Source organism: Chiloscyllium plagiosum, unplaced genomic scaffold (assembly GCF_037043375.1).
Source record: "Chiloscyllium plagiosum isolate Xiang-an unplaced genomic scaffold, Cpla_swu_hap1 HiC_scaffold_20, whole genome shotgun sequence".
NCBI lineage: Eukaryota > Metazoa > Chordata > Chondrichthyes > Orectolobiformes > Hemiscylliidae > Chiloscyllium > Chiloscyllium plagiosum.
The window spans coordinates 57,652,744-57,673,091 of NW_028270158.1; the positions used below are offsets into that span (position 1 = coordinate 57,652,744).

Consider the following 20,348-nt stretch of genomic DNA (forward strand, 5'->3'; position numbering starts at 1 on the left):
CAGAAAATACTGCAGTGACATCCTAAAAGAAGTTGTGCTATAGAAGAGGCAACAGAAGTAAGTTTATCCGAATAACCTGCATGCTGCTGGAAAACAACAGAGATAAAGTTCGAGATGTGTAAGATTTCACCCAACGGATTGTTGGCCTTTGTGGGTTTTGTGGGCACTGATCAGTTGTATGTTTGCTCAGACTGATATATCAATATTAGATGACGAAGAGGGCACAAACTATGCTGAACCTTGAACCGACAGTAAATTATTACAGTTTCTTACACTAAACGCTCTGACTTATTCATTATTGGAATAGGATAGAAGCCAAAATTTCATCAATATCTGAAAAGGGCTATTGGCACAGCTGGTGGAACAGAGGAATAGATATTAAAGAAGCAGGTAGGCAATATTTCCTTCAGCATCGTATTTCATTTACCTTCAGTTGCACAGCCAGCTCATGAGAGTTTTTAAATATTAAACCATTTTCTTCATGTTTCACAAGTTCATGTAAACTGTAAAATAAGAAAATAAAAAGTTATAATTATTTTAACTACCAGAGAAAGTAAGGCCTTGGCTTAGATGGTGGCAGAAAAGCTGACAGTTAATGGAAAACACTGAAAAAAATCAGTCACATCAAGGAACTAGTTTTAAATGGCGATTGGGTGGCAACAATAGCTACTGTGGAGGTCTGATCTTAAATGTAAAAATTAGTAAAAAGTATCTATTTCCCTCCAGGCAGAAAGGCTGCTGTGCTAAACTGCCATTTGGGTTTGTGCAGACACTGAAGCTGCTGTGCTGACTGCATGTGGTGTTCTGCTAGCTCTAAAGCTCCAGGTTAATGGTACAGCTGATCCAAGCAAGGTGACCGGGAATGTGAAGGTAACAGTTGTGTACTTAACAGCGGGCACGCCTTATGAATTGATAACATTTTAATAAGGCAAAAACCTGTTATCAGATACCCCTGCTTCTGCAGCACAAGATAATGAATAAAATCAGCTCACAACATAAACAGAGACTGAAAGGTTTGACTAAGCACGATTTAAATGACAGGAAATCAGTTAGTCCGGTTTATTAAAATTAAAAGAAATGTTAACTAACACTAACAATCTTATAAGAAACATGCTTCTCTTCAAAACCATTGGGGGAAGGTTAAAGAAAGAATGAGAAAGGTAACGTTCGCCATACACTGACCATGGGAAATCGATTGCACATACGGGTAAACGACAACCAAACATGTCTACCACTTTCATAGGCAAATCCAGTCCACTGGTTGATTTATGAAGACAAACTCCTAGATCACCAGAGCCTGTAAAATTATTACAAAACATAAGAAGAAAAAATACATTAAGTTTATAATTATCAGATTTGTTGAGTGGGAGTGGTTCAGTGGTAATTGACACCACCAAGAAAGCTTGCCAAATTGAGCTCCAATCAGCTTGTTCAAAACAGATTGGCAAGATCCTTTGTCAATGACAGATCTTGACAGTGGAGTCCTGCCTGGTCAGAAGTGATTATGTAATCAGAGATTGGTCCATTGTTCTTCTAGATGGCGATGGCTATGGGTTTGGAAAGTGCTAAGGAGCCATAGTGAATTTCTGCAGTGCATCCTGTAGATGGTTCATGCTGCTGCCACTGTGAATCAGTGGTGGAGGGAGTGAATGCTTGAGGATGTGGTGTCAAACAAGCAGGCAACAAGCAGACTCATCAGTGTTGAATGTCCTAAGTGTTGCTAGAACTGTACTCATCCATATTCTGAGAATAGTTTTGAGAGTTCTGTCGATGGTATGGATTGAGGATTGGCTGTCTGACAGAAGGCAGAGAGTTGGGATAACAGGTTCCTTTTCGGAATGGCAGCCGGTGACAAGCGGTGTCCCACAGGGTTCAGTGTTGGGGCCGCAGCTGTTCATGTTATATATTAATGATCTGGATGAAGGGAGTGGGAGCATTCTAGCGAAGTTTGCCGATGATATGAAGTTAGGTGGACAGGCAGGTAGTACTGAGGAAGTGGGGAGGCTGCAAAAGGATTTAGACAGTTTGGGAGAGTGGTCCAGGAAATGGCTGATGGAATTCAATGTGAGCAAATACGAGGTCTTGCACTTTGGAAAAAAGAATACAAGCATGGACTACTTTCTAAACAGTGAGAAAATTCATAAAGCCAAAGTACAAAGGGATCTGGGAGTGCTAGTCGAGGATTCTCTAAAGGTAAACATGCAGGTTGAGTCCGTGATTAAGAAAGCGAATGCAATGTTGTCATTTATCTCAAGAGGGTTGGAATATAAAAGCACCGTTGTGCTACTGAGACTTTATAAAGCTCTAGTTAGGCCCCATTTGGAGTACTGTGTTCAGTTTTGGTCCCCACACCTCAGGAAGGACATACTGACACTGGAGCCTGTCCAGCAGAGATTCACACGGATGATCCCTGGAATGGTAGGTCTAACATACGAGGAACGGCTGAGGATCCTGGGATGGTATTCATTGGAGTTTAGAAGATTAAGGGGAGATCTGATAGAAACTTACAAGATAATACATGGCTTGGAAAGGGTGGACGCTAGGAAATTGTTTCCGTTAGGCGAGGAGACTAGGACCCGTGGACACAGCCTTAGAATTAGAGGGGATAAATTCAGAACAGAAATGCGGAGACATTTCTTTAGCCAGAGAGTGGTGGGCCTGTGGAATTCATTGCTGCGGAGTACAGTGGAGGCCGGGACGCTAAATGTCTTCAAGGCAGAGATTGATAAATTCTGGATGTCACAAGGAATTAAGGGCTACGGGGAGAATGCGGGTAAGTGGAGTTGAAATGCCCATCAGCCATGATTGAATGGCGGAGTGGACTCGATGGGCCGAATGGCGTTACTTCCACTCACTCCTATGAATTATGATGGACCAGTCGGAGCTAGCTGTCCCAGTTTTGGCACTAGTGCCCCTTTGTTAGTGAGAAGGACATTACAGGGTTTGACAGTGCTATGTTTACTGTTGTTGTTAGCAGTGCCTGGGTTGGGTCTAGGTGGTCTGTTCAATTTAATTCTTTTTTTTGAGACTTTTTAAGAGAATACATACATTTCAGTGGCTTCCTAGCCCATTTCAGAGGCAATTAAAAGTCAACCAAATTGCTGTGGGTCTGGAGTCACATGTTGGCTAGACAAGGTAAGGATGACAGATTTCCTTCCTCAAACGACTTTACTGAGCCAGGTGGGGTTTTACAACATACAACAATGGATTCATGGTCATAATTTGATTTTTAATTCCAAAATTTTTAAGAGCAAATTTCACCATCTTCCATGGTGAGGTGCAAGCCAAGTTCCCAGGGCATTACTTGGGTCTCTGGGTAACTAGTCCAACAACATTACCACTACACCAGTACCATAAAGTAAAACCCAGCATTGATTTAAAATTATTGCCAATGTAATATAAATAAGAATGATATGAAATATTGAGTAATTTTACCTAGCAACACTGGATAGTCTTCAGCTTCAAGCCACAAAGTGCATATGTGAACATGTTTAAAATGTAATTTTTCAATGAGATTATTATAAAATTCCTGGAGTGGACCCTTCCCTGAAAAACAAAAAAAAAAGGCAAGTTTAAAAAATTTTAAACATAAAATTCGTATTCAGCTGCAAGAAATTGGATGGATTGAGGATGGTAACAGCAAGGCGGGAGAAGGTGAAAAGATTCATGATGGGAGGAAAAGATGGAGGAGGAGAGATGGTAAGGCAGAATGAGGGAGGGCCAGACTGGTGCAGAATTGGCAAGGTGAGGTCGAGAAGGCGGCAAGAGGAAAGGGTTTTGAAATCTGAAGCACAAAAGGACTTAGGAGTCACTGTTCAAAATTCTCTTAAGGTTAACACACACAGATTCAGTTGGCAGTTAGGAAGGCAAATGCAAGGTTAGCATTCACTTCAAGAAGGCTAGAATACAAAAGCATGGATGCGTTGCTGAGGCTATATAAGGGTCTGGTCAGACTGCATTTAGAATACTGTGAGCAGTTTTGACTCCTGTATCTAAGGAAGTATGCACTGGCATTGCAAGGGGTCCAAAGGAAGTTTACAAGAATCATCCCAGGGATGAAGGTCTTGTCAGATGAGGAGCGGTCAAGAACTCTTGGGTCTGTACTCCATGGAGTTTAAAAGGATGGGGCGGGGAGGGGGGGGAATCTGACTGAAACCTACAGAATACTGAGAAGCCTGGATAGAGTGGACATGGAGAAGGTCTTTCCATTAGTAGGAGAGACTAGGACCCAACAGCACAGCCTCAGAATGAAGGGATAACCCTTTAGAATGGAGATGATGAGGAATTTCTTCAACCAGAGGGTGGGGTGGTGAATCTGTGGAACTCATTACTGCAGAAGGCTGTGGAAAGCAAGTCACAGTGTATTGAAGACAAAGATATACATGTTCTTGATTAGTAAGTGGATCAAGGGTTATGGGGTAAAGCCAGGAGAATGGGGTTGAAAACATAACAGCCATAATCAAATCGTGAAACAGTCCTGATGGGCCAAATGGCCTAATTCTGCTCCTATACATTACGATCTCACTGCCTTAATACAAAGAGAACAGAAGTGTACCTGTAATGGCACAAACAAGGGGTGGTAATGTTATACCACTGTTTATGAAACCTTCATATTCTGTGAAAAGAATAAAATGAACATTTATTAATTTAAAATAACGTGCAAAACATTACCATAAATTCAACTTGGTATATACGCAATCCACGTATCTGAGTAAAACGTCTGTTTCACAAGTAACTGACTGACCACAAAACTAACTACTCATCACAACATTATAACCAATGATTTGGTCAAGGAGTTTGCTTGATGCAAACACACTCAGTAAAAAGCAGGAGGTTCAAGCACCATTCTAGAGATAGGTCGGCGAATGGTTGATGAATACTGCAATTTCAATTTTGCTCTTTAAACTGAGGTGGTATGTCATAGAATGCAGAACTAATTTATTATCTAGTTAACATTAATGAACTAGATAAACAACCAAATCTGTAGCACTTAAAACTATGACACTGAGATAAACATAGCAAAGTACGTGGTGCGATTAATAGGTATGTGATTAATGGGGGGATTTTAGCTGCAGCTGAAAATGTGTTGCTGGAACAGTGCAGCAGGTCAGGCAGCATCCAGGGAACAGGAGAATCAACATTTCGGGCATAAGCCCTTCTTCAGGAATGCCGGAAACGTCGATTCTCCTGTTCCCTGGATGCTGCCTGACCTGCTGCGCTGTTCCAGCAACACATTTTCAGCTGTGATCTCCAGCATCTGCAGACCTCACTTTCTCCTCAAGGATTTTAGCTGCAGTCAACCATATCTGCTTTAAGGCCTTCAGCTTGAGGAAGAACGCTGATGGGCTGTAATCTGAACTAAACATGATGCATCCAGAAGGGAAAGAGTTACGTGGACACCCTTAAAGTTAAGCAGTGCGTGAGAAAATGGAGAACGCAATTGTGTAGCTCCTTAATTAACCAGCTTGAAGGATTGTGAAATTATCAGCATAAGGACTAAGAAGGGATACTAATGTCAAATCAGAAACAGGAAGAGTGAGACAGAGAGGGAGAGGAATTTAGATGCAGACACAGAAAAAAGACAAATGACAAATTAAAACTTGGTGTATTTAATTAAAATAAGCAAAATTTGAGCTAATTAAACTCCACATTTGTAATGAGTAACTTTCAGTTCCAGAGACGTTGCCTGGCAGCAACATTGCTAGCAATTGCACAGAAGATAGTTTGATAGTGATAAAATCATTCCCAGCTTGAAATATTCTTGGTTGCATAGTAAAAATTCTGTGAAATGATTTCTAGCAGTTAATACATTCTTGGCTATTCCATTTTGCTCATGTCACACTCCAGAAGTTGATTATTCAAAATCAAAGTCAAAACAGGTCAAAACCTGAAAACAAAATCTAAAAAGTAAACCCAAATTGAAGAGACCCTCAAAACCATCAATATATTGCACTGTGCACCACAGTCATAATCAAATTGAAAATGGATACATTTCATTATTTCCCCAAGTAAAAAGTTGCATGAATAGTGTTCCACAATTTGAAATGTCTGTTAATATTTACATAGGGAGGAAAGGTTTTATCTATAATAATGAAATATCTAGTTAATATTTGAATAAATATACTATATATCGAATTCTTCAATGCAAGGAAGGTGCTGCACATTTAATTAGATGAAATACAAGTTAACTGAAACCTACCTTCCAAGGCTTTCAGCAGAATGGAAAAATCTTCATCCTCTGAAAATCAAAGGAGGATTATGTCACTAATGATTGAAGTAAAAAGTATTTAATGCATTGGATGACCAACGATCAGGAAGACAATGAATCTGTTCATTTCTTGAACCTCTGCTCTCACTGCTTCAACATGCCTCCCTGAACCACAAAAGGGTCCCACCAGCCTCCACAGTAAATGGAGAATCCCTCACCAATCTCCAACGTGATGCAACGACCAAATCCATCTTTCTATGCCCGTCCCTTTCAGCTTTTCATGGGGACTCTTCATTCTGCAATGCCTTAATTCATACCCCAGCCTCTGAACACTCATTCCCTCTCTACTGTACCCTTCCATGCAAAAGTAGAAGATGCCTCACCTGATGTTTCACCTCTTTAATTGACCAATACCCCAAACATTCCTCCCAAGTGAAACAGCAACTTATCTGTATTTCTTGTGATTTAATATACTGTATTTGCTGCTTGTGATGTAGTCTCCTGTGCATTAGGGACACTGCTTTGCAGAACACCTCTGCACAGTCTGCAAGTACAACCTGAAGTTTTCACTTGCCACACATTTCAATTCCCAAACTTGCTATCACTCTGATCCTTTTGTCTGTGGCCAGCTACAATGTTGCAGTGAAGCTCCAGGAGTAGTGCCTTTGCTTACGACTCTACAGTCTTCTAGACTCAACACTGACTTCAACTGCATTTGGTCCACTCTGTTCTATATGGCGTTTTTCCTTTTCTTGCTTAGTCAGCCTTCAACTTCTTCCTTCTTTTATTCCTTCATGTTGCATCCAATATGTGTTAATGAAGCGATTCACACCTCATTTGCATGTAATCTTTGCTTCATTATTTACCTTGCTGGTTGCTGTGGCATGAAATTTTTTTATTTCAACTCCCCCGACCTCCACCCTATCAGAGACCTTTTTCTCTGTTCTTCTTCCCTCTCCCTTCTTCCACTGGCTTATTAATGCATACCATTTTATTTCTCTGCACTGCTTCTGAAAGATCATCAACTTGAAATGTTAACTTCATTTCTCTCCACAGATGCTGCCTGATGTGCTGCGCTTTTCCATCATTTGTTTTGACTTTTGGTTTAATACATGCAGCCTCTATGAAGTTTATAAGAAGTTTAAACAATCGATATGTAAATCATACACAGATGCAAATAAGATCAAGTTATCTGGACACTAAGAACTGGATTGCCAAGACTCTATCTGGACCTCAAGCTGAACATCTAAAATCTACAGTATGTGATCAATATTCTGGAGAAACTTATATTTCATCAAATGTTGCAAAGTAAGATTCTCACTTGCAGTTGTCATTGATTTTGCAACCGAATTTTAATGACTAAAAAAAAACAAGATAGCAAGTTACAAAAAAAAAATTTGCTAAGTTACTTTTATTGCTGAGGTAGTGTTTCTGTTTCTGGCATAATTGTCAGAAGGGAACATATTTTTTGGCTTTAAGTTTCTACTCAAACTTATTCGCGTATTGTCTATAAATCTCATGAGCCTTTTAAAAATATCCTTTGGTATATTTGTGAGATAAAATGGTGCAACAGGAAATTAACTCAATGCAAAAAAAAAGCATTTTGAACTCGTGTCGAGGCTACCTGGGAGTAGCCCCATTTTAATTACTGGTTATCCCTCCAATTTGGTATTTCTGTGAATTGTCCTAAGATACCGAAGGGACAGCTTTTTTCATGCAGAGGGTGGTGCGTGTGTGAAATGAGCTGCCAGAGGAAGTGAAGGAGGCTTGGACAATTATAACATTTAAAAGGCACCTGGACAAGTAAATGAATAGAAAGGGTTTAGAAGGATATGGGCCAAGTGCTGGCAAATGGGACTAGACTAGTTTAGGATATCTGGTCAGCATGGACAAGTTGGACCGAAGCGTCTGTTTCCGTGCTGTATATCTCTATGACTCGAAGAGCAAAGTGAAAAGCTTGAACAAGCCATGTTTTTTTTAAAGCAATACTCAAAGTTCTGGATTACTAAATGACAATTTGCAAATTTTACAGCTTTTTAAAAGTATTGTGCACTTCTACTCTGATGATCAGTGATATCTTCACATTTTTGGATATTTTATTCTGTCATCGTGATGCCCATGTGCTACAACCTGTCTGTATGTCCTTGCAGCCACTGTGCCCTATATACAGCTTACATTTCTATCTAGCTTTGTATCAGCAGCAAAGAGAGACATGACTCTGTCTCTTTGTCTGAGTCCTTAAGACAAATTATAAATAGCCGAGGTTATTTTTGTGGCACTCCACTAGTCACAACCTACCTGTTTGGACATGTGATTTATGTGTGCTGATTTGAAGATTTCGGGCAAATGTACCAAATGAAGCATAGAATGTTACAGCGCAAAACAGGCCCTTCGGCCCTTGATGTTGCGCTGACCTGTGAAACCAATCTGAAGCCTATCTAACCTACACTATTTCATTTTCATCCATGTTTATCCAATGATCATTTAACTGCCCTTAAAGTTGGCGAGTGTACTACTGTTGCAGGCAGGGCATTCCAAGCCCTTACTACTCTCTGAGTAAAGAACCTACCTCTCACATCTGTCCTATATCTATCACCCCTCAATTTAAAGCTATGTCCCCCTGTGCTAGTAATCACCATCTGAGGAAAAAAGTTCTCACTGTCCAGCCTATCTAACTCTTGGATTATCTTAATAAAGACATATATAAGTCGCCTCTCAACCTTCTTCTCTGTAACAAAAACAGCCTCAAGTCACCCAGCCTTTCCTTGTAAGACCTTCTCTCCATACCAGGCAACATCCCAGTAAATCTCCTCTGAACTCTTTCCAATGCTTTCACATCCTTCCTATAATGCGGTGACCAGAACTGTATGTAATACTCCAAGTGCGACAGCACCAATGTTTTGTACAGCAACGTGACCTCATGGCTCCGAAACTCAATCCGTCTACCAATAAAAGCTAGCACATTGTATGCCTTCTTAACAATCCTATCAACCTGGGAGGCAACTTTCAGGGATCTATGTACATGGACACCAAGATCTCTCTGCTCATCCACACTACCAAGAATCTTACCATTAGCCCACTACTCTGTATTCCTGTTACTCCTTCCAAAGTGCATCACCTCTCACTTTTCCACATTAAACTCCATTCACCACCTCTCAGCCCAGCTCTGCAGCTTATCTATATCCCTCTGTAACCTGCAACATCCTTTGGCACTATCTACAACTCCACCGACTTTGGTGTCATCCACAAATTTACTAACCTATTCTTCTACACCCTCATCCAGGTCTTTTATAAAAATGACAGACAGCACTGGCCCTAATACAGATACTTGTGGTACCCCATTAGTAACTAAACTCCAGGATGAATATTTCCCATCAACCACACCCTCTGTCTTCTTTCAGTTAGCCAATTTCTGATCCAAACCACTAAATCACCCTCAATCGCATGCTTCTATATTTTCTGCAAGAGTGTACTGTGGGGAACCTTAAAGGCCTTACTGAAATCCATAAACACCACATCTACTGGTTTACCCTCATCCACATGTTTGGTCACCTTCTCAAAGAACTCAATGAGGTTTGTGAGGCACCACCGACCCTTCTTAAAACCATGTTGACCATCCCTAATCAAATTATTCCTTTCTAGATGATTATAAATCTTATCTCTTATTATCCTTTCCAATACTTTACCCACAGCCGAAGTAAGGCTCATTGGTCTGTAATTACCAGGGTTGTCTCTACTCCCCTTCTTGAACAAGGGAACAACATTTGCTATCCTCCAGTCTTCTGGCTCTATTCCTTTAGACAATGACGACATAAAGATCAAAGCCAAAGGCTCGGCAATCTCCTCCCTAGATTCCCAGAGAACCCAAGGACAAATGCCGTCTGGTCCAGGGGACTTATCTATTCTCACACTTTCCAGAATTGCTAATACCTACTTGTTATGAACCTCAATCCCATTTAGTCTGTAGCCTGTATCTCAGTATTCTCCTTAACAATATTTTCTTTTTCCAGTGTGAATACTGATGAAAAATATTCATTTAGCACCTCTCCTATCTTCTCTGATTCCACACACAACTTCTCACTACTGTCCATGACTGGCCCTAATCTTATTCTCGTCATTCTTTTATTCCTGACATACTTACAGAAAACTTTAGGATTTTCCTTAATCCTACCTGCCAAAAACTCCTCATGTCCCCTCCTGACTCCTCTTAGGTCCTCCCTGGCTAACTTGTATCTCTGAAGCGCTCTAAGCGAGCCTTAAGGGAGAGGGGGAGAAGCCTTTCACGCTTCATCTTTACATAAGCCTTCTTCTTCCTCTTGACAGGAGATTCAACTTTTTTTTAGTAAACCACAGCTCCCTCGTTCAACCACTCCCTCTCTGCCTGACTGGTACATACTTATCAAGGACACGTAGATGCTGTTCTTTGAACAAGCTCCACATTTCAATTTTGTCCATCTCAGACAGTTTCCTTCCCCATCCTATGCATCCGAAATCTTGCCAACTGCATAATTGCTTTTCTCCCAGCTATAACATTTGCTCTGTGGTGTATACCTATCCCTTTCCATCACTAAAGTAAATGTAACTGAACTGTGGTCACTATCACCGAAGTGCTCACCTATATCCAAATCTAACACCTGGCCTGGCTCATTATCCAGTACCAAGTCCAATGTGGCCTCGCCTCTTGTTGGTTTATCTACATACTATGATGGGAAACGTTCCTGCACATACTGGACAAAAACTGACCCATCTAAAGTTACTCGAACTATAGCATTTCCACTCAATATTTGGAAAGTTAAAGCCCTCACAACAACTACCCTGTTACTCTCGCTCCTTATCTTTGCTATCCTTTCCTCTACATCTCTGGAACTTTTCGGAGGCCTATAGAAAGCTCCCAACAGGGTGACCTCTCCTTTCCTGTTTCTAACCTCAGCAGACGAGTCCTCATCAACGTCCTTTCTGCTACCGTAATACTGTCCTTGACTAACAATGCCACATCTTCCCCTATTTTACCACCTTCCCTGTTCTTACTGAAACATTGAAACGTCCAGAAACTGCAACAACCATTCCTGACCCTGCTCTATCCATGTCTCGGAAATGACCACAACATTGAAGTCTCAGGTACCAACCCATCATGCAAGTTCACCCACCTTATTCCGAATGCTCCTGGCGTTGCAGTAGACACACTTCAAACCACCTTCCAGAGTCCAACCTACCCCAGAATGAGCCCCAATTATCCAGGTGTCTGAATCCCTCCTTCTTGCACCATCCCTGTAGCCATGTGTTCAACTGCTCTCTCTCTATTCCTCGCCTCGTTATCACGTGGCACAGGTAACAAACCAAACCAGAGATAACAACATCTGTTTGTTCTCACTCCAAGTTTCCACCCTAGCACCCTAAATCTCTGCCTTACATCCTCATCCCTATTCCTACCTATGTCTTTGGTGCCAAAATGGACCACAACTTTGGGGCTGCTCCCCCTCGCCCTTAAGGATCCCGAAAACACAATCCAAGACATCATGGACCCTGGCACATGGCAAGCAACACACCAACCGTGAGTCTTTCTCGTTCCCAGAGAATCTCCTGTCCCCCTAACTGTGGAGACCCCAATGACTAATGCTCTGCACCTCTCCCACATTCCCTGCTGAGCAACAGGGTCAGGCTCTGTGCCAGAGACCTGTACCCTATGGCTTACCCCTGGTAAGCAACAAAGTCTAAGGTGACAATATTGTAATATTGCAACCATAATATTCAGTACAATTTTCACATGTACAAATGTTCATACAATAATTTGATGCACACTTATCACTTTCGTTTTGAAACACTTTTTAAAAAGACTTAGGAATCAATTGTTTTCGCTGTTTATGAAGTTTTATTTTTGTATTTCAGATATCTAAGGTACATTAAAATTGGCAATTTTATTTTGAATTCTGCTGAGCTCAATGTACTGACAGAAATTACATAGCCACTGGGTGGCACTACTGTCCATGAAATTGTACATATTGCAGTAAAATCCCATTGGAGATCATCCAATATTGACAATTTGAAGAATACTTGTGTTGAGGTATGGCATCAAGATTTTTTTTAAAAGCAAATCTGCAATGTTTATTTCACTTGCTTCATAAACGTTAGGTTTTTGTCATAATGTAGGGATAAAAAAAAAGGGCAGTTTTCCTCCTAGATATAAAGACATTAACAAATATCATCTCAAAAGATTGTCACAAAGCTAAAGACATAGATTTGAATAAAGATTAACATAGATTAGATGCTGCAAACATTGGCATTTACAGAGAATCTTGTAGGCTTGAGGCTGTCACTTTCTTCTTGCAGAATGTTGTGCAGAGGATGGCATTTGAACCATTAAACTTGGACCAGTCCTTTTATACAGCTGTCTAATTAACTGCATTCTCCATTTCATACTGCAACCTAGCCAACGGTTCCTTTTCATCTCCATTTTCCATTTATCCATCTCTACTCCTCATACGCCAACTTTTTCATCAATCTCCTCTCAACATCTCTTCCTATAGCCTCTCACATTAAGGGAGCAGAAATTAGGCCATTCAGCCTATCGAGTGCTCTGCCATTCATTCATGGCTGATTGGCATTGAGAAACCTTTCTCCCGCTTTCTTCCCATAACCCTTGTTGCTTCATTTGGTGCATTTGCCCAAACCTTCAAATCAGCACACATAAATCACACGTCCAAACTGTCAGGTTGTAGCAGGTGGAGTGTCACAAACATCAGTGCTGTTAGTTCAGCTATTTACAATTTGTCTTCCCTTTACTCTAAGGCTGTGCCCTTGGGTCCTAGTCTCTCCTACCAATGGAAACAACTTCCCAACATCCACTCTGTCCACGCCATTCAGTATTCTATACGTTTCAATGAGATTCCCCCCTCATCTTTGCAAACTCCGATTATAAACCCAGAGTTCTCAAACGTTCCTCATATGTTATGTTTTTCAGAGGTGGTTCACGTGAACCTCCTCTGCACATGCTCCAGGGCCAGCACATCCTTCTTGAGATATGGGGCCCAAAATTGTGCACAATACTCCAAACGTGGTCTGACCAGAGCTTTATAGAGCCTCAGAAGTACATCCCTGCTTTTAAATTCAAGTCCTCTCAAAATAAATACCATCATAGCATTTGCCTTCCTAACTAGTGACTCAACCTGCAAGTTCACCTTGAGAATCCTAGACTAAAATTCCCAAGTCTCCTTGCACTTCAGACTTCTGATTTTTTCTCCCCATTTAGAAAATAGTCCATGCCTCTATTCTTCCTACCAAAGTGCATGACCTCTCACTTTCCCACATTGTACTCAATCTGTCACTTCTTTGCCCTCTCTCCCTAACTGTCCAAATCCTTCTGCAACCTCCCCACCTCCTCAATGCTACCTGTCCCTCTACCTATGTTTGTATCGTTTGTAACCTTAGTCAGAACGCCCTCAATTCCTTCATCTATATCATTAATGTATAAAGTGAAAAGTTGTGATCCCAACACTGAGCCTTACGGAACCCTACTTGTCACCAGCTGCCATCCTGAGGACCCTTTTATCCCCACTCTCTGCTCTCTGCCAGACAGCCAAGCTTCTATCCATGCCTCTGACACCATTGGCCCTTATCTTACTCAGTAGCCTCATGTGTAGCCTCCTTCTTGAAGTCCATGTCGATAACAACCATTGGCTCTCCTTGGTCTAACCTGCTCATTACTTCCTCAAAGAGCTCTAGCAGATTTCTCAAGTGTGACCTCCCCTTGATGAAACCATGCTGACTCTGCCCTATTTTACCACACACTTCAGCATACTAATCTACACTGACAAATAACAAAAGCAGTGCACTAAAACTTGAATAAGAGAAAAAACATCCTCAGGCTTACCTGTCCAGCTAGTACTGCTAAGCAGTATTGCAGGTCTGCCTTGGATATGGGTGACAGTGCCAGTCCCAGCATGTAGTTCTGTAAAGGCTGTCTGCTCCAAATTAGAAGGCACAGATTCACTCCTAATAGCATACAAAAATTGCAGCATTAAGCACCCGTTTCAAATCGCACAATCATTTCAACATTTTTAAAGCATATCCACTTCTTAAAAGTTATTCTTTACAGGTCACATACATCTTTAGCTAGTCCAGCATTTACTGCCCATCCATAATTGTCCTGGAGATGGTAGTGAGCTATCTTCTTGAAGCACACAAATCCATGTGAATGTGGGAAGGAGTTCCAGAAATTTGATACAATGATATAGCTCCAAATCAGGACGGTGAGTGATGTAGAAGGGAACTTAGTGGCCTTTCCATACATACGCTGTGCTTCTCCTTCAGGGTGGTAAAGGCTTGGAAGGTGCTGTTGAAGGAGACTTGTTGGTTTGCTGCAACGCATCTTGTAGACTACACACTGCAGTGACTATGCATCAGTTGTGGTGAGAATTAATATTGATGGCGATAGGTGGGGTGCCAATCAAGTGAGCTGCTTTATTTTGAATAGTGTTTGGCATCAAGTGTTGTTGGAGTTGCACTGACCCAGGCAAGGAGAGAGTGTTCCATCATGTAGATTGACTTATACATTGTACATGGTGGACAGGCTTTGGGGAGACAGCAGGCAAATTAGCTACAGCAAAATTCTGTTCTTATTCTCACACTATTTATACAGCTGCTCCAGTTCAGTTTCTCATCAATGGCAACAACCTGATGGTGACAGTGGAGAATTCAATGATGGTAATACCATTGAACGTCAAATGGCGATGGTTAGATTCCCTCTCATTGGAGATGACCATTGCCAACTTGTGTGGCGTGAATGTTAATTGCCATTTACCAGCCTAGCCTGTATTTTGTCCAGGTTTTGTCACATCTTGACATGGACTGATTCAGTGTCTGCAGAGTTACAAGTGGTGCTGAACACTGTAATTAACAATGAATCCTAATCCACTTCTGACCTTATGATGCAGGAAATATCATTGGTGAGGCCGCTGTAAATGGTTGGATCTAGTACCAATGTACACCAGAAGTGATGCCCTGGGACTGAGATGATGGTGCTGCAAATGCATGTAAATATAGTCTTGTACGTGTAAGAGATGTCTTTGGTTTGTTGGACAGAGTCAAACTCCAATGTTTTTGTTTCCATGATACTGTACAGAATCGAACTGTGTTGCTGACAATGTATATACATAAAGATATTTTATGAATAAAGTATTTTTGAAATAAAAACGATTGACATCAAATACCTTCCCAGTGCCTCAATTATATGTAAATATAAATCTTACCCAAGTAAGAGATGCCTTTGGTTTGTTTGTTGGATAGAGTCAAATCCCAATGTTTGTTTGTTTTCCTCACATGCTACTGTAGAGAACCAAACTGCTTGAATGAATTTTTATATATAAATATTATTTTTATGAATAAAAAAAGGACTGACCCCAAACAACTATGACTATCTTTCCTTTGAGGTAGGCACAACTCGTGAGCTGAGAATTTCTGATTCCCATTGACTTCAGTTTTGCAAGGATTCCTTGATGCTATATTTGGTAAAATGCTGCTTTGATGTCAAGTCATACTCAATTCTTATGGTCAGTTCATTTGACTATGTTGAATCAGGCCCATAACAAGCTGAGGAGTCAAGTGCCCCAGCAGAATCTAAACTAAAGTCAATGAGCAAATAACTACTCAGCTAAACTGATAGTACTGTTGATGATATCTTCCATCACAATGCTGGTGACCTAGAATTGAATAATGGCAGTAATTGACCAGGCTAGATTTGTCCTGCTTTTTGCGAATAGATCATATCTGAGCAGATTTTCACGTTGCCACATAGAAGCTGGAGTCAAAGGTAAACAGAGTTTGTCTAACTGTGCCCCTATTTCTGGAACACAAGCCTTTAATACTACTGCCAGAATGTTGTCACTGCCTCCTCCATTTTCTTGTTTAATTGCCCACTGCCATTTACAACTGAATGTGGTGGAAGGACATAACTTAGATTTGATCTATTGGTGGGGTTACTTCCATTTGTCTATCCCATGCTGCTTATATTATTTGGCATGAAAATTCATTTTTAGCTATGCCTGGTGCTGCTTATGCAGTGTCCTGCTCCACTCTTCACTGCAGTAAGCTTGATGGCAATGGTAGAGTTGGGAATATATCAGGCGATGAGAATACAGATGGTGGTTGAATACAATTCTGCTGCTGCCAGCTCTCAGCGCCTCATGAATACCCTGTTTTGAGTCGCTATATTTGTTCCAACTCTATCCCACTTATTATGTTGGTGCCACTTAATATGACGGAGGGTATCCTCAACATGAAACTCATACTTTGTCTCTGCAAGGACAATGCGGTCTCCACAGAGACTGCGAAATATTCTCTCCTAATGATACTTTAATGGCCAGACATATCTGTGACAGGCAGTTTGCTTTTCCTTCTGGATGGTGCCCATGTCACCTGCCGCAATCAGAGTTTGATGCTGTATGCTCAAGACTTGGCCAGCTCTTAAGGCTATGGAAGGTGAAGTACTCCACCCAGAATACATTCAGTGCCACCTGCTGTGCTCCTCTGAAATAATGTTCAACATGGAGGAGTGGGGGCTCTTGTGGTACAGTGGTATTGCCCCTAGCTCTAAGTCAGGAGGCTCAGATTCAAGTCCCTCCTGCTCCAGAGGTTTCTGATAACATCCCCGAACAGATTGCTTAAAATATCTCATACTGGCCATATGTAGTAATTGGAAGGAGGCTTCCTTGCCTTGTTTGGCATGATGTCATGAGAGTTCATAGAGTCCTTAGTCAATGTTGTGGACTCCCAGGTCAATTCTTCTCTACTGTATGCCACTGCTGTGGCACTTTCCTGGTGCATCTGACAGTAAAACCCAGAGATGGTGATATTTCTCTGGGACATTGATTCCTCGAGTATGATTATGTTTGACTGTTAACTGGCTCACCTGGGACAGCTCTCCTAAATATGGCACAAGCTCCCAGATGTTTGGTGGGGGAATATGCATTGTTGTCATTTGCCAAACTGAGAGTGGTCCATCTGATTTCATTCACTTTTCTTAAACTTCATGGTGGTTAAATACAACAGAGTGTCTCACTAGGACATTTGAGAGTCAGCCACATTGCAATGGAACTGGAGTCATAGGTCAATAATGCCAGGAGGTAAGGACTGCAGAGCATTCCTTCACAGAGCATTCGTCTGGATCCCAGGATATAATTAAATGTAATAATAGAATCATGGAAATTTTACCAACGTATTTGATTTCTGCATTCATGAAAGTAAACTTAGTGCAAGAAAGGGTCATTGTTCACTTTACAGTTACAGAATTTTAAGTTTTATAGCAAAAATATGAAACATACCTTGCTTTAAATGCATCAAAATCTTTAGCAAGTTTCGTAAACAGTTTATGTTGCAATTCTAGAGGGGTTTCTCTAAAAATGGGAGATGGACAGTCATATAATGTGGTCGCCCTGTAATAAAACACACTTTAGTTATAATATATTCACCATTATAACTCAAACTAGATAACTAATTTCTTGCATATTCAGCTGAAAAATAATATTCGAAAGTATTTTTCATTCCCACTCTCAATTAATAACCCTGAATTAAGTGTTATGTAGAAATCCAATATCTACCATAATTTTCTTTTCATTACTGTCAGATTTCTGTTTCTTCAAATTATAAACAGTGTCAGATAGCTCTCTATAAAACCAGGATGGGTCAGAAACTTTCCATTTATACAACATAACTAAAGAACAAGCAGTCCATATTGTTACCAACCTATCCTGAACTTAATTTATGAATATTAAGTATACAAAACATTTTATTAACTAGCACTGATGGAACCAGGAGTGGGCTGGTTGCTCAAATATTCTGGATATGCAAGAGGTATGCATAACTGCAGTAAATACTGACCAAGGCAAGCTTTGAGACATCAACATCCCTCAAAAAAATCTAGGTAAAAACACACATTGAGTCATAGAAATATAAAGTGCAGGAGCTATACACATCATTGTTATACTTCATTTACAGCATACTCAAACATTGTGGTAGTTCACAGTATTTGGAATATATAATTTTTGCTGGTTTATCAAGACTGCCAGTTAAAGCAAACTTTGATGTATTAGATTCTTATAGTTGCTTCCCTAGTTCAAAAATGTTAAAGCTTACTGTCAAAGTAAATCAGGGCAGAACAGGCTATAGTTGCTGGCTATAATGATAAAATATATGTTGAATCCAATGTTTGTGGTATGACAAAACAGCTTATATACTCACTTGATATTCCAGTTCACTCTCAAATCTTCTTTCATGGCTTCAGTGACACATAGATTTGAATCAGAGAGCTTTCCAAAAAAACGTTCATACCTATTTTTTTTAAAATGTCAAGCACATTAAAGCATCCATCAAATCACAAACTGTGCAAGTGCAATAAATACACAGTTCCTTTCTAAATAGCTTGAAAGTAGTGAGAAGGCAACAAGAACAAGTGATTGAGGCATCCACAATCAAGAAGTAGGAGATCAAATCCTCAGCTCAGAATGGTTTGGACTGACCAAAATTAGAATAGTTTCCAAGAAGACACTGATATACTTCTGGATGGTCCCAGAAAAAAAAAACCAAGAGATACAAAGTACAAGGGATATTTCGGAAAAGCCATTGAGTGTAAAATATCCGTCATTATGAACCATATAAAGTTTATAGTGCTTGTTTTATTTAACTGTTCTACATACAATAAAAGTTTTGCTTAAATGCATTCAATCGATTTATTAAAACAAGATGTTTGGACTTCTCCTTAAACGTTAATGATCCCTAGCAGGATTGTAATACTGTATGAAACATTTAAAAACTATAATTATCCAGTTTCTGTTTAATATTTCTGTAGTACATGGAAGCCCGTTTTTGAAAGGCAGCCTCCTCTTACGGAAAATTGCATTATAAAAATGCTGAATTTACCAAAAGCACCTTGACAGAAATGTAGGTGTCTTCGGTTTTTAAACCTGTTGCAGCATCCCTATCACATGATATGCAACAGTTTTTAGGAGCAAACTTTCCACCTTCAGTCAAGGTTTGGTCTCTAGAAGATATTGGAGCACTATTTACCCCATTCTAACAGACCACTCACTCATGCTGTAATCCTAAATTTGTGGCAAGACCTTTATATTTTTACATTTGTATAAAACTACAGACTAACTCACTGGAGATTTTTTAAACAGATAACAGAGGGTTGATGAGGTGTAAATAAAGTTCTGAAAGGCATTCCACAGTGTCACACAACACATTTATTAGTAATCAGAATAAAAGGGCACTAGCAACATGAGTACAAAATTGGCTCAGTGCTAGCAGAAAAAAACAATTAGTGTGTGGGGGTGGGGGGGGGGGGGAAATGTGGGAGGAGGTGTGGTGGTGGGCCCAGTGAGATATAGTGAGGAAAGAGATCAGTCTGAGACTGGTACAGTTGGGAGAAGGAACAAGTTGAAGAGTCAGGGCAGTAGGAACAAAACAGAGAGTGATGTAGGGCTGATAAATTAAACTGTATTTATTTCAATTCAAGAGGCTTAACAGGTAAGGCAGATAAACTCAGGACATGGTTGGGACTGGATATCATAGCAATTACAGAGATTTGGCTCAGAGATGGACAGGACTGGCAGCTTAATGTTCCAGGGTATAGATGTTATAGGAAGGTTTGGGGGTTGGGTGGCATTTTTTAACTAAGCATAACAGTCTGGCTGTGCTTAGGGAGGATATTCCTGGGAATATGTCAAGGGAAGTTATTTAGATGGAGCTGAGAAATAAGAAAGGGATGATCAAGTGACTGGGATTGTACTATAAACTCCCTAGTAGTCAGCAGGAAATTGAGAGACAAAATTGTAAGGAGTTATCCGGAAGCATAATAGGGTGGTTATGGTAGGGCATTTTAGCTTTCCGAGCATAGACTGGGACTGCCATAGTGTTAAGAGTTTAGATGGAGAGGAATTTGTTAAGTGTGTACAAGAAAATTTTCTGATTCAGTATGTGGATGTACCTATTTGAAAAAATGCAAAACCTGACCTATTCTTGGGAAATAAGGCAAGTGACTGAGGTGTCAATGGGGGAGCACTTTGGGGCCAGCGACCATAATTCTATTAGATTTAAAATAGTGATGGGAAAGGAGAGACTGGATCTAAAAGTTAAAGTTCTAAATTAG

General features: G+C 40.4%; 1 protein-coding gene and 1 long non-coding RNA gene across 2 annotated transcripts in view; one reads left to right on the top strand and one right to left on the bottom strand.

Moving 5' to 3' along the window:
* Positions 1–20,348, bottom strand: part of alg1 (ALG1 chitobiosyldiphosphodolichol beta-mannosyltransferase) — a 38,501-nt gene that overhangs the window by 5,847 nt on the left and 12,306 nt on the right. Inside the window, exons 5-12 of the mRNA XM_043711173.2 lie at positions 18,440–18,529; positions 17,524–17,634; positions 14,076–14,197; positions 6,200–6,238; positions 4,556–4,615; positions 3,436–3,546; positions 1,183–1,297; positions 428–503 (exon numbers count right to left, since the gene is read on the bottom strand). Coding sequence (XP_043567108.2) covers positions 428–503; positions 1,183–1,297; positions 3,436–3,546; positions 4,556–4,615; positions 6,200–6,238; positions 14,076–14,197; positions 17,524–17,634; positions 18,440–18,529 — 724 coding nt within the window. The remainder of the gene's footprint in view (positions 1–427; positions 504–1,182; positions 1,298–3,435; positions 3,547–4,555; positions 4,616–6,199; positions 6,239–14,075; positions 14,198–17,523; positions 17,635–18,439; positions 18,530–20,348) is intronic.
* LOC122560506 (uncharacterized) lies at positions 6,028–15,381 on the top strand. The gene is made up of 3 exons (XR_015760602.1): positions 6,028–7,516; positions 12,095–12,269; positions 15,139–15,381. It is a non-coding gene; the product is annotated as an uncharacterized LOC122560506 (long non-coding RNA).